Consider the following 12,774-nt stretch of genomic DNA (forward strand, 5'->3'; position numbering starts at 1 on the left):
GATTCCATTGTCTCTGCAACAGCTGCTTCTGTTACGCTGGGAAACGACCAGCCTCACAAATTGTTCCAGCTTCTCAAAATGAGAACAAGGGGCTGAGACAGCATCTTCTCACTCACTTCCATCAACAAGCTTTTTTTCCACACTGACATCTCTGTCCAGAGTGATTATTTCATTGAAATATCACGACCCTCAAGGGATGAAGGTATGTATTCAATCGAGATTTCTTGAGTATCTGTGACATACCAGGCCTACAATGAGCAGTCATCCTTCATTAACTCATATAACTTACTGAAACAACCTGTGAACTAAGAATTTTGTGCCTGTCTGACAGATGAGGAAACTGAGGCACACATAAAGCCTTTAGCCGCAGCATCTCCTGATTCCAGTAATGAACCACATCTGCAGCAGGGCACAGGGATGGGGACAATGTCCCTCAGCCCTTAGTCATGAAGGGTCCAGTCTGACCCTTGGCTCCCAAGGCCTTGCTGGGGGTACTGGTCCCAGTAGGAGGGAAAAAGAGCAGATAGGAGTACACTTCCTCCTCACATTGCACTGGAGAAAACTTTTATTCCCATGGCCACACTAAGAGCAGGGTGGCTAGGGGGTGATCTACTTTTGTTCCCAGTATTAAGAGGGGGGTTTGTTTTGGTGAACTGGTCCCAGTCCTGCACAGATCAAACTTCCTTACTTAACTGATGGAGGCTGAACCTAAAGGCTCTTTCTAGTTCCAATTTATATGCCAACATTAGTTTCAATTTATATGCCACAATCGTGGGAAACATCCATCACCAAAGGCAAACGCGTTGGCATGGAAGATGAGATGAAACCGCTACTCCAACAGTGGGAGTGTGTCAGGCCAGGGAAGGTCCCGAGGAGAGGCTGGATAGGAGACAGGCAGGTTGGTAGGTCTTGTCTCTGACAAAAAGAGAGATTTTTTTTTCATTTCAAAACTGTTTTTGCAGTTCCCTTTTCCTAAGGCAAAAATGCACAGCTGAAATTATTTTGCTTCAAAAATTTATATGAGAAACTTCATGCCATGGGTTTTTATTCTTTTGCAGGACACTTGTTTATTACTTTGTTCAAATGTAAATGTTCCCTTTTGCTTTTGAAATGATTCCCTTTGGTAATTTTGGGGGAAAAAAGTCCTTTTAAAAAAACCTTTAAATAGGAATGCTTTCATTTACAAAATATTTTCAAATATTTACTCAAATCTGAGAGGTAAACAGGGAGGGGTTTCAAGTGCCACTGTTCACAGATTGACAGAGATGCCGAGGTGCCTTGGGGTCCCTGGGCTCCTGTAAAGAGTGCATGCTGGACTCAGCCTTCACACTCACATGAGCTCTGCACCCTCAGAGAGCCTGGCTGCTCCACGGGGGAAGGTCACACAGGCGTGCCTAGGACAGGGAAAGTTAAGCTGGCCATGGGCAGGCATGGACAACAGGTGTCCCATCACCAGGTGGAACAGCAGCTCGGAGCAAGTGGCACTTGGCAGCAGCCCCTGGGAACAGGCTGCAGAGGGGCACAAGGGGCATGTGATCTTAGACCTCATCCTACCCATTATTCTCCCTCCAGCTTCACACTCCTCATTTAGCTTTGGGGTCCTCAGGAGCTTTTTCTCAACACTCTGCCCCTCTCTGCCACTTCCTTCTCCCAACAATTCAAGGGAGGGCCTCCAAAATGCTCCTGGCAGACCACCGTGTTCATGCAGAATCCTGCCTCACAGCTGAAGGCCAGCCTGGCCCAGAGGCCAAAGGCCCAGAAATCACATCCCCGTGAAGACCCATCTCTGTTCACAGGCACGTCCTGCCACCAGGCAGAGGAGCCCAAAAGCAGCATTCTTGACTCTTCCAAGTCGCACCCCTGCCCCTTCCATCACTGCCTGGGACCCAGTGCCAGAGGTAACTTGACATCCCCCACAGATGGGACAGACATGCTCAGGACGTGTTTACATGTTCACAGACAGACATGGGGACTCGTCACCCTGACGTCCAAGCTGTCCTCAGCCATCCTCGTCCTAGTTTTCATCTGGGAAGGTCAAAGCCACCATTTGGCCCAGACCTCTTTCCCGCCTTGCCAAAAGCACATCTTGAATGATGATCAACATATGTACACAGCATATGGGACAGGGACCATTTTGGTTCTGAAAAGCAAAGAAACTCCAAGTTTAAAGCTTCAAGGAAGAATGCATTGGCAGTAAGCCTCCCACAGGCCCACAGTGCCACCTCCTTAGAGAGGAGGGGCGGAGCTGGGCCAGGAAAGATGCCTCCCTCACTCCTTCTTCGTCACCTGAATGCCACTCCTTTTTTCAAATCCTGCCTTAACTCCCAGCTTCAGTCCTATCCACACTCAGTCACTGTGCCTTTTAAGAGATCATCTGATCTCTCCCCAGTCAACCATCTATTCTGGAGGCTTTGTGTCAGGATTTAAGAGACACACAGTAACTAAATTAGGGTTAAAAATCATTCAGATGCCACCCTTTTGCCAAGGTAGCAACGACGGAGGGAAACGAAGTACACCAAGAGGCAGAGAGCTGAAAAAGCCGTCCTGCCAACCTGACTCAAGATCAGCCAGGCGGTGTCCTGCCTCTTGTGTGAGCTGGGAGTCTCCGTGCAAGAACAGGTCCCCCCTTCCAACCTTCTTAGTCTGTCTGTCTGTCTCCCTGGCAGCCTGCCTCCCGCCCTTCCCCTTTTCTCATTCGCTCCCTTCCTTGTTCTCTCTCTCGCTCACTCCCCTTTCTCCCTCACCCTCCCTCTGTCTCTCCCTCCCTCCCTCCCTTTTCTTCTTTCCTTTAAGAAAGTCTGCTGCACCCCAAGGCCCTGGCTTCCAGCTCTCTGAAGTGAAGCTGGGAGGGGTGGTGTGAGGGCCCTGCAAGCTCACCCTTAGACTCCTGCCCACCGCGCTCTGAGGAAGCCAGTGTCCTGGCACAGGGCAGTCCCCTCCACCCGCCACCAGCCTCATTCCTGTGCACAAGCAGCCTCTGCTGGAAAGAGCAGAACTTTGCACAGCCACCCAACAGCTGGTGTGCCTCTTGCCACTCAATGACTTTGCTTCAACAAAATTGGAAAGGAGCTTAAGGAAAAAGGGAATTAGAAACTTGTTTGGCTTTCTACCTGATTCTCCTTCAGTTCAGGTCACAGAAGCTGGTGGTTATTTTCTCCTAGTAGAGAAGGTTTAAATTGTTTTTTCTTCGGCAGGGAAAATGTAGAACCTCTAGGCCCTGGTCACTCCAGCCACAGCCAACCTTCTCCTTTGAGGAATAATAATCATAAGCCAGCATTAACTACTCATTAGCCATCCTGGGCCCTGTACTTATTACAGGGAAGGCCTTTTAAGACTCCTTTCTCAATTGGAAACATTTTTTCTTTTTTTTTAATCATAAACTTTCAAAAACACTTTTCTCAAATGTTGAACAAGATGGCCTTATGTAATGCTGCTCCCCCAGCACTGACACATAAACCTTATAGGACTTGTCCCCAGCTGAGACAGACTTGCTCACTTGCCTACTGTCTGTCTCCTCCTACAACAGACAGTTCAGGAGCACAGACATGTCTGCCTCTTCACTGCAATACCCAGTGACAAGGACAGTGCCTGCTCAGAGAGGCCCTCAATAAATGCTTGGTAAATGAATGAGTCAATTCTTAATGTAAACAGTCTTTGGAGTCAGAATACAAATGTGTCTTAACACTGGAACTGTCCAGGATTTGTAGGGTCTTGAACAATATCTCTGGTTCATAACCGCTGGTGCTACCCCAGAAGCCAATCAGAAAACAAGAACTCCCCCATTCATTTGGAAACATTACTAAATAACTTTTCTGCATAATCCTTTTAATTTTATGGGCTTATTGAATGGATAAGATTCAACAGTCTCCGGGAATATTTTGAAGTGCTTTGAATTTCCCCTACAAACAATGCCTACTTGTTTTTCTCCCTGTATTTTACCAGGTTGGGGAGTAAGTTTCATATCTGAGAGCCAGCAGTAGCCCAAGAGAATATTCTTTCTGTCTCAGGTCTCTATCACTTTAGGAATGCGTGGAAAACACATTATTTCTCCTGCACTCCAGTTCACTTTCATTCCAATAGAGAACAAAATCTTCGTATTTATTTTCCAAGTGACTTTTCATGGCTTAAAAACTGCTCACAATGAAAAATCAGGTAAGAAAAAAATAAGAGTTATAGTGCAGGTGAATGGAAAAATTACCATTTTTATTGTTCTTTTCATTCTAAAATGGGAAGATGTAATCCTGTGAGCTGAGCTCCCTCTCTCTCTCTCTGGAATATGCTTTGCAACCAACAGGACTGAAGGACCTACCCCTGGTCTTCACATTCTGGTAACTTTTGCCTAACTACTAACCAAAAGCCTTCTCAAAAATCCAAAGCCAAGAATAGGAGAGTAGGTACATCAGACTCTATTCCAGTAAATGCAGTGAAATAAATATTAAAATAGTAGAAATGATTTAACCTCAGTGCCACACATGAACTGTAGAAGAATGTCTTGGAAGTTCCTATTCTCTTACAGAATTCATGGTATACAGCACATTTCTCTCCCTCTATAAATTGTTGTCAGCATTTATGTCCATTCATTAGTTTATTCTTTCTTTACAAACTCATTCTTTGTTGAGACCTTTCTTCCTCTTAAACAATTTTTTTTAAAAGTTATTTGCCTTTATTTGCTTCATCTTTACTATTGCTTCATGTATTAATTGGGTTATAATAATAATCATGACATTAAAAAAAGTATAACCACCAGCTACTTAGCATTTATTTTGTTCCAGACCCTTTTGGTTTAGCCCTCACAACTACCTTAGACGTTAGAGATTATTATCTCCATTTTACAGATGAGAAAATTAAAGTCCAAGAGGTCAAATTGTTGCCCAAGGTTACACAACCAAAAGTGGCGGAACTGCTAGAAGCCCCGCCTCTTTAGGACGAGAGGGTTGCACGCTGGTCAGCCTTCCATTCGCAGAGCTCTCAGAAATTTCCAGCACTGGGCTTGGCCCTTTACCTAAATTTTTATTTATTCTTCAAAACAGACTTACAAGGCGAGTGTAATTATTTCCATTTTACCACAGGAAAACTGGACACAGAAGTTAAATAACTTGATTAAAGTTATTGAGCCAGTAAGAGCAGAACTGTGATATAAATTATGGCCCTTAACTTCAAAACCCATCTCACAGTGTGCCTGGCAGAGCGGAGACTCTAGTTCAATGGAGCACAGTGGGCCCCTCTATCCCCCAGCAATAATTAGACAAATAGGATTTTCAACACTGACAGGAAAATGACATAATATTTATCAAGTAAGAATCTTCTGAATTACATCTCTAAGCCCCAGGCTTTATTCACATTTACATAAAATGGGAAACCCTTAGATACTCAAGGAGAGGTCAAGATTGTCTGCATTTCTTTTCTTTTTAATCACTCAACCATGGCCTAAAGCTTCACAGACCAAAACTATTACCTAATTAATTTTTATTTTAAAGCCAAACTTGTCGTCAGTCCATTCCATAACCAATTACATGATTCTTCCCAGAGAAAACCCCTCAAGTACCTTAGCCTAGATTCTTTGAACTATGCCAGCTTATTAGGTATAATAAGAACTTGGTTAGAGCTAAATGGGAATTAATGTCCAGCACAGTACTCACACAACTGAATGTTTATGGAATCATTAAATAAGCCACAGATGAAATATCAAGTTGTCAATGCAATTTATGTAACAATTAAATTTCTATATAATTTCACACTTAAGAAAAAGGTGCAAAGCAATACAAAAAAAATTTCCTATATACCTTTACCCAAATTGGCTACTTCCTAACATTTAACTCCATTATCAACGTAATTTTATTACACAGTAATGAGTAATGATTTTGTGGAAACAATCATTATAAATGAAATGATTTAAACCTAAGCTAGAGGGAACACCACTTTGCTGCCAAGGCCAACAAGTCCGAATCTAAAGAGCAGCCTATGAATTGGAAAGCCCCTTGAACTGAGCCAGATGAAGTTCACACATAAGTAGGGCGCCAACTTATGGCAGGTCACGCAGTCTCCAAACCACCAGGGGGAGGTCCGTGTCAATGACAGCTTATCTTTCCCAGCAGAATCACTCTAACGCCTTTGATCAGAGAAGTTAAAGCAGTATTTTATAACAACACCCACCGATGAAAAAGGAATCTACCTGAAAAGTAACCAAGTGGCAACAATCAATCCCCCAAAGCTTTCCAGCAACCCCACCAATATGCCCCGCCCCGAGGAATCTCTTGGTATTGTGACATTTGAACCTCCATTTCCTCTGAAAATAGTAACAAAGCTGATTCACTTTGATCATTCAGCACTTGTCAATGTTAACAGCGAGAGGCCTACAGGACCCACAAACCTTCTACGCTGAGTTCTACAGAGACCGCAGGGGCCCCGTTCCTACGGTTCCCCGAGAGCGCTCCGCATAGGCTTCCTTTCCCGGTTCCAGCAGGTATGTGTGGTGCCTGGGCTGTGACGGGCAGAGCTGACACCGCAGGCCCAGCACAGGCTGGAGGACACCGAGGCACAGCCCTGCTGGAGGGCGCCTGCGAGCACACAGCCTTTCCTGAGGGCACACGCTGTGCACGCTCCACAGAGCGGCTGGTCTGAGAGGCAGGGAAGCGAGCAGCGTGTTTCCTGGCTCCTTCAGCCCGGCTCTGGCGGCCTTCAGTTCCAGTCGGTGTCTTCGAAATGTTTTATTCCCGTGTCCACTTAAAACACAACCTGGATTCCCTCAGGAAATATCGGTCAGGGAAGTCACGTGAAAAGACTGCTCCAATTCGCTCGTGTTGGTGGGTTTCCAAGGGTAAAACAGTACAGTCCGGGTCTTCTCAGTCATGAGGAAACCATTGTCACTGAACCTCCCTGGAATGCTTCCTACATCCAACCAGACAAAGGGAGCAACATCTGAGGTTTCCAGATCAAAAACAAATGTGTCACCTTGCTGAGAAATGACGGCCTGAAAGAAAAAGATTAAAGAAGTGAAAGATGAGGGAAGAGCTCTCTATTCTATCAGAACATTTCGTGGGCCTAACAAGGAGTGCATTTCTACAGCTTTGGTTCTGCAACTGCTTAGCTCATATATTCCATGCACTGTGTCACAGACTAAAAAATGCATGGAAATTTATTTAGGGCTGTGGAAAACTACCAAACTGTAATCTCACACAAAGTGTAGAAATATGTAGTCTCCAAACATTAAGGAGAGTATTTCACAGGAAGCTCAAAGCTTTATTACCTTTTACAGTTTTTCTCAGGAACATTTTTGCATAAGGGCTTGAGCAGTTTAAATGACTCTCAGGATATATCTGGAGCCAGCTGCAGAGCACAACCACAAAACTGGTTTTCTGAAAAGATCCAGCAATCCAGACGGCAGCCTGCCAGGCGTCTACAAAAGCTCCCCATGTTAGGCCTTCTCTCTCCTACTGCACAGTCCTGTGAAACCCACGAGCAGCGCTTTGAACGTGTGCAAGTCCCACAGAATGTGCTCTCAAGGGAGAGCACAGCTTAAGTCTTGTCATTAATTAGTGGACTAGTGCATGTCAGAGTGACACTGGGCTGCGCCCTAGGGGTGGGGGTCTGTGTGAGGGTGCAGCTGGGTGGGACCTGGTATTCAAAGCAGGGCATTTGTCATGAAACATGACTCCTCAGGATGCAGGCATGCCATGCCACAGGAGTGACACTATGCATTACGTGTGACATAAAGAATTTCAAAGGGAAAATTTTACTGTATGAAATTTTAGCCTTAAACTTCATGCAGGGTTCTGAGTTATAAATAAGAAAACTTACTTTGGAAGAAATAGAAAAGAAACTTAATAAAGTGTATGAGGTAGCTGTCAAGGGGTGTGAGATTCAGGCTTAAAGCCAGATGTCACATTCCCAAATCATGCCACCCGGCTGCTGCAGTGAAGACCCTAACATGGTCACAGGCACACAGTTAGTTCAAACAGCCACCAGAGAGGCCTCAGCTACTGCGGGGCCAGGACCAAGGCCAAGGTCAAGGCCAGATGGGACCCCGGTGCCTGTTCGCTCTTGGCACCCTCTTTCAACTGGAAATCTCCTCTCGGTACATGTGGTGCAGAGCCTGGGGTTCAAGCTTACAGCCTCACTTCAGGGAGCCAGAAAAACAAGTTCTCAGCACCCCCTACGGGTAGAACACATACACCCAGGTGACTAGCCTATATTTAGCCTGCCATTCATGTTAATTATTATTACTGTTACTGTTATACCCCTTTAGGAAGGGCAAGTCCCATTGAAATCCACCCGAGGTAGCACAAAGAAACAAGTCCTACTTCTCTCCCACCCTCACTGTCCCGCGGCAATGAAGGATGAGCTAAGGAAAGAGAAAAAGATTTCAGATCCTAAGTCTGGAGACCACAAATCTCTTCAACACATAGATTATTTTTTTTTCTGGGAAGAAGTTATGTAAATATTTCCTTCATATCTGTTCTACATTACAACCTTTACAATTGTTACAAACAACTTAGATTTCATTAGGTGAACATTTCATTAATTGGTAAGGAAGATGTTTTCAATTCAAGGACTGAGTTTTTATATGGTTATTTCTAAATTAAATGCAAAAACTTCTCTCAAGCCTTCTCAGTGATGTAAAAGTGTAAAATAAAATTCAGTAAAAATAAAGAATGAAATTTTCTAGAAAAATATTTTCAATCACAATGTTTTGGGAATGAGAAAAGGAAAGGTTTTCAACCAACTAGACAGATTCCAAATTCTCCAGCTGCACAATTTTTATAACAACACATCCTGATCATCTCATATTTTTCTTGGCAATTATAAAGAGATTTGGTGATTAAGCTACTTCAAAGCCATAAATCAAAGAGAATGGAGTGAAAATTTTAAAAATTAATAAACTACTAAAAAACTCAGAATACTCCTCCTGGGCTTGGACGCTTCCTGGCTACAGTACCTCAGGCCCATCCTCACCCCCTCAAACTAGTTTGCTCACATGTAAACCCGAAGGTGATACCCCAGCGCTGATGCAGCGAAGCACCCAGCACAGAGCCCGGGGCCTCTGGAGGGGCCGTCCGCGGTGCGAGGACTCCGGCTGCCTCTCCCTCCATCCCGCCAGCCCCACAGGGAGGACTACGGGACAGCAGGAGCAGCAGGAGCAGCAGGAACCGGAAAGTCTGATAAATGTTCAACTAAAGGTAAAAAACATTTGGTCTTTGCTTCTAGTGAGAAAGGGTCCGATCCTCCTCAGGTCCCCGTAAACCCAGTACCACGAGGAAGCTCTGCAAAAAGCAGGGTCCACTACGCTGTGCTGCTGTGCCAGAGGCAGGCCAGCTTCTCAAGACCAGGCTGACCCCCCAGCCCGGGCTTACGGTGATATGTGCCTTGCGCAGCCCCTCGGCGCTCCGCAGGGAGGACAGGAAGTGATGGTTGGCTGAGCTCACAGGTTTGCTGTCAGTTGAAAGGTAAAAGGAAACCACACAGCTTTGCCGTGTACAAGGTCCACATCTCCTCAACAATTTGGGTACCGGCTCCTCATAGAGGAGAACAGCCTCCCCAGCTTTCATCACAAAACGCTCAGTCCTGTGAGAGCACAAAGGCTCCAGGGACCTCCATGCGTGGACTCTCACCTGAAAGGACACAGACAGAGCAAAAACAAACGTTCTGGGTGACTGGGCTTTTTACAGAAGAACAGTAGTAGTAACAGATGAAAGTCTGAACAGCATAACTGATCAAGAGACAATGAAACCAGGGTTTAAAGCCAGCCCCATTAAGTACTAGCTTTGTAACTGAGCAAGTTTCTCAACTTCTCAATGTCTCCGTTTCTTCATATATAGTGAGGATAACAACACTAACTTTACAGGCTGTTGGAAGGACTGAATACAGTGATCCCTGGAAGACACAATACCTGGGCACTGTAATTGTGCCATGAGCATGATTTATTTTCAGTGTCCTCCAAACAGTAGCCATCCAAACTTCTTTGAGTTTTTACCCTCTCCTAGCACTATTTTAATTCCAAGATTATTTTCCCACATATATTCCCAATAATTTTACTGATTTCCACTTCAACACACCGTTTTTAAGGATTTCTTTTCATAATGTTTAGGCTATTTCCAGTTTCCCATGATTGTATAACCTTACATTTGTGACCTTTTACAATTTATAATTTACTTTCACCTGATTATTTTATTCACTACCTACTGGAATCCTTTAAGAAGATTAGGTTGATAGATCATTTTACAGATGGGGAAACTGAATCACCAAGACATTAAGGCTTAAGGTCATAGAATAAATGGCAGAGTTTTACCCTAAATACATACAAGTATTCTGACTCAAAGGACAGCCCATTTTCTGCTACAAGCACTAGAAACATTGATATAAATTTTTTCCCCAAAAGAAATATAATGAAGTAACTAAAGAAATCATCTAAAATTCTCCATCTTAGGAAAAAATTCAAGCAACTTACTGTGAGCATCACCTTACAGTCCTGGTGAAGGTCTGACACACCGTAAATGAAGAACACATCTTCGTTCTCAAAGCCCACTGGCAAAAGAGGTGCGAAGAAATGCCGAGCAAAGTAATGAAGCATTTTCCACTTTCCTCCATACTCTAAAAACAGTCAGGGAAGTTAGGAGCTGGGCAGGGCCAAGCAGTCAGAATCATGTGCACGTGGCCCATCTGTAAGGATCCGCCACGGCGCAGGGGCCACGTCTGCTGAGCGCGAGGAGCCTGTCCGACGGGACCTCATGCAGCCTCACATCCAGGTGGGGCAGCACTGACTTCGCACCGTGCACATAAGGAAACGTTGGCTCACACTGTTAAGTCAAACATGCCACCGGCAGCACACTGAGCCCAGGCTAGACTCCCAGCTAGCCCTTTCTCAAACACAGTTCTGCTTCCAGGAGCTCAATGCACCAATGTTCCTTTTCCCACTATGTACTCATGAAGGAGACCAGTGGCACGTCAGGGAACACCTCTCACAAATACTTAGAAGAGCTACTTGGAACTCAAAGTCTCCTTTTGCCATAGCACAAAATCCTCTGAGCAAGACAGACACACACTATCACAAATATGGCTGGCAAGTCAGCCATATGCAAAACCATGGCAGTTACTGACAGTTCCTCACAGACAATTAGGAGCTGTCAACCTGTAGCATTCTCTGCCCTGTTGGCATGTGTAGAATGCTAAACCCACAAACTAATAACTATTTCAACATGTCTCTATTCCAGAAAGACCCTTCCCCACAAAGCACTGCATCACTGAACAACTTCCGGGGGTGGTGGGAGGGAAGGGAAGGAGAAGGTGCTTCCAGAACTTACAGTGCAAGCTGTGGAGACAGAGGAATGGACTTCTGAGGTTCAGGTAGAACTCATTTGTTTAGATTTTGCAAAATATCAACTCTCAGCACTTCAATCCCAACTCTTAGTATCTTCCCCTTAAAAACTACAATGAGTGGGGAGGAGAGGAGAGGCCTTTCCTATTACATCTCTAAAATGAACTAGAACTTACATTTGGAAAGTCTTCTTGTATAAGGAAGAAGGCTCAGGCCTGTTGACTTACACACTCACGTGTGGTATAAGACTTAAATGCATGGTTCCAGCGACCAAGGCTAAAAACCGAATACATTCAGGAGAATGGCAATCCAAGCAGAGGTCTCGCTGACACACACCCTAGTTCCTGATCAGTGACAAAGTTTAGAGAGCAACATAACACTCTCCCTCTGTATAACCAGCTGGGAATGCTGTGACTTCTGGCTCGACCATCCGCTCTGTAACTCTCCAAGTTTATGAGCCAAGCAAAACGCCCATGTGGACATCTGTATTTGTAAAATTATATATACTGAGACTAATTTTTAAAAAAAGAAATATAAGAATCTATAGATGCCACATAGCTATAGATCTCTTTTAGTGCAGCTGATTAAAAGTGATACATATCTCCTCCCACCATGACCTGCATACACTGTAAACATCAGATTTATTGAGCTAATTAAGCAGAATTAAACAGCAGCTAAGAGGCTGACCAGAGCAGGAGCAGATACAGCCTAAGTTGTCACAGTGTCTCCCTGGCACCTGTTTTCTCTCACAGGTAGGAACGGTGACCCCTCCATGGAGGCACTGTCCCGCTACAGCTCAAATTCTTGCTGTGCCATCCCACCCTTGTACTCAGGTTTACCCACCCTTGGTTCTCCCAGATCTTGTACCAAGCTCAACCTCAGAAGCCCACAACCTCATCCACAAACAGAGAGCAGGGTCAGGGGCCAAGTGTCCCTGAACAATATCTCTTTGTCCACTTGTAAGCATCCCAGAAAGGCGACTCCCCCACAGTCTAGCCCTGATTCCCATTCAATACCCTTTTATCTGGTTGGTGTTGATGAAGCTCCAGTTCCCTGCAGGAGGTGACTGCCACTATTCAAAGCATGTGGGGATCTGGATTTGTACTCTCTGTGAGGTCAAGCACCTCACCCAGCAAAACGGCCTTTTTCCTTTATGGGCTTTCCTCATTTGGGACCCAAAACTTTCATTTATATTATTAACTGAGTTTTGCTTCCAACCACCTCGAGTGAAGGCCAAAGATTCATTATTACCCCTTAATTTTTTTTAATGTACCAAAATACACAGACTAATGCAAAGTACAGGAACCATGCCAGTCATCTGACCCGTGGCTACTTGAGCTGGTTCAACTGATAACCCTTCCTCCTTGGATTTCTGACTCTCCCACATTTCCCCCAACACATAAGTAGAGTAAAATAAAGGTGACTTTGACCTGAAGGGGAGTCAGGGAAAGAGACATTTTAAC

General features: G+C 44.7%; 1 protein-coding gene across 2 annotated transcripts in view; it reads right to left on the minus strand.

Annotated features, from left to right (window-relative positions):
• Nucleotides 1-5,075: 5,075 nt before the first annotated feature.
• The window catches only part of MANBA (mannosidase beta), a 124,544-nt gene continuing 116,845 nt past the window's right edge, over nucleotides 5,076-12,774 (minus strand). For both annotated transcript variants that reach the window (XM_057502476.1, XM_036879205.2), the window contains 3 exons: nucleotides 10,445-10,587; nucleotides 9,351-9,608; nucleotides 5,076-6,970 (listed from right to left, as the gene is read on the minus strand). In XM_057502476.1, the coding sequence (XP_057358459.1) occupies nucleotides 6,746-6,970; nucleotides 9,351-9,608; nucleotides 10,445-10,587 (626 nt within the window). In that variant the 3' untranslated portion in view covers nucleotides 5,076-6,745. The remainder of the gene's footprint in view (nucleotides 6,971-9,350; nucleotides 9,609-10,444; nucleotides 10,588-12,774) is intronic.

This window comes from Manis pentadactyla, chromosome 5 (assembly GCF_030020395.1).
Source record: "Manis pentadactyla isolate mManPen7 chromosome 5, mManPen7.hap1, whole genome shotgun sequence".
Lineage (NCBI taxonomy): Eukaryota > Metazoa > Chordata > Mammalia > Pholidota > Manidae > Manis > Manis pentadactyla.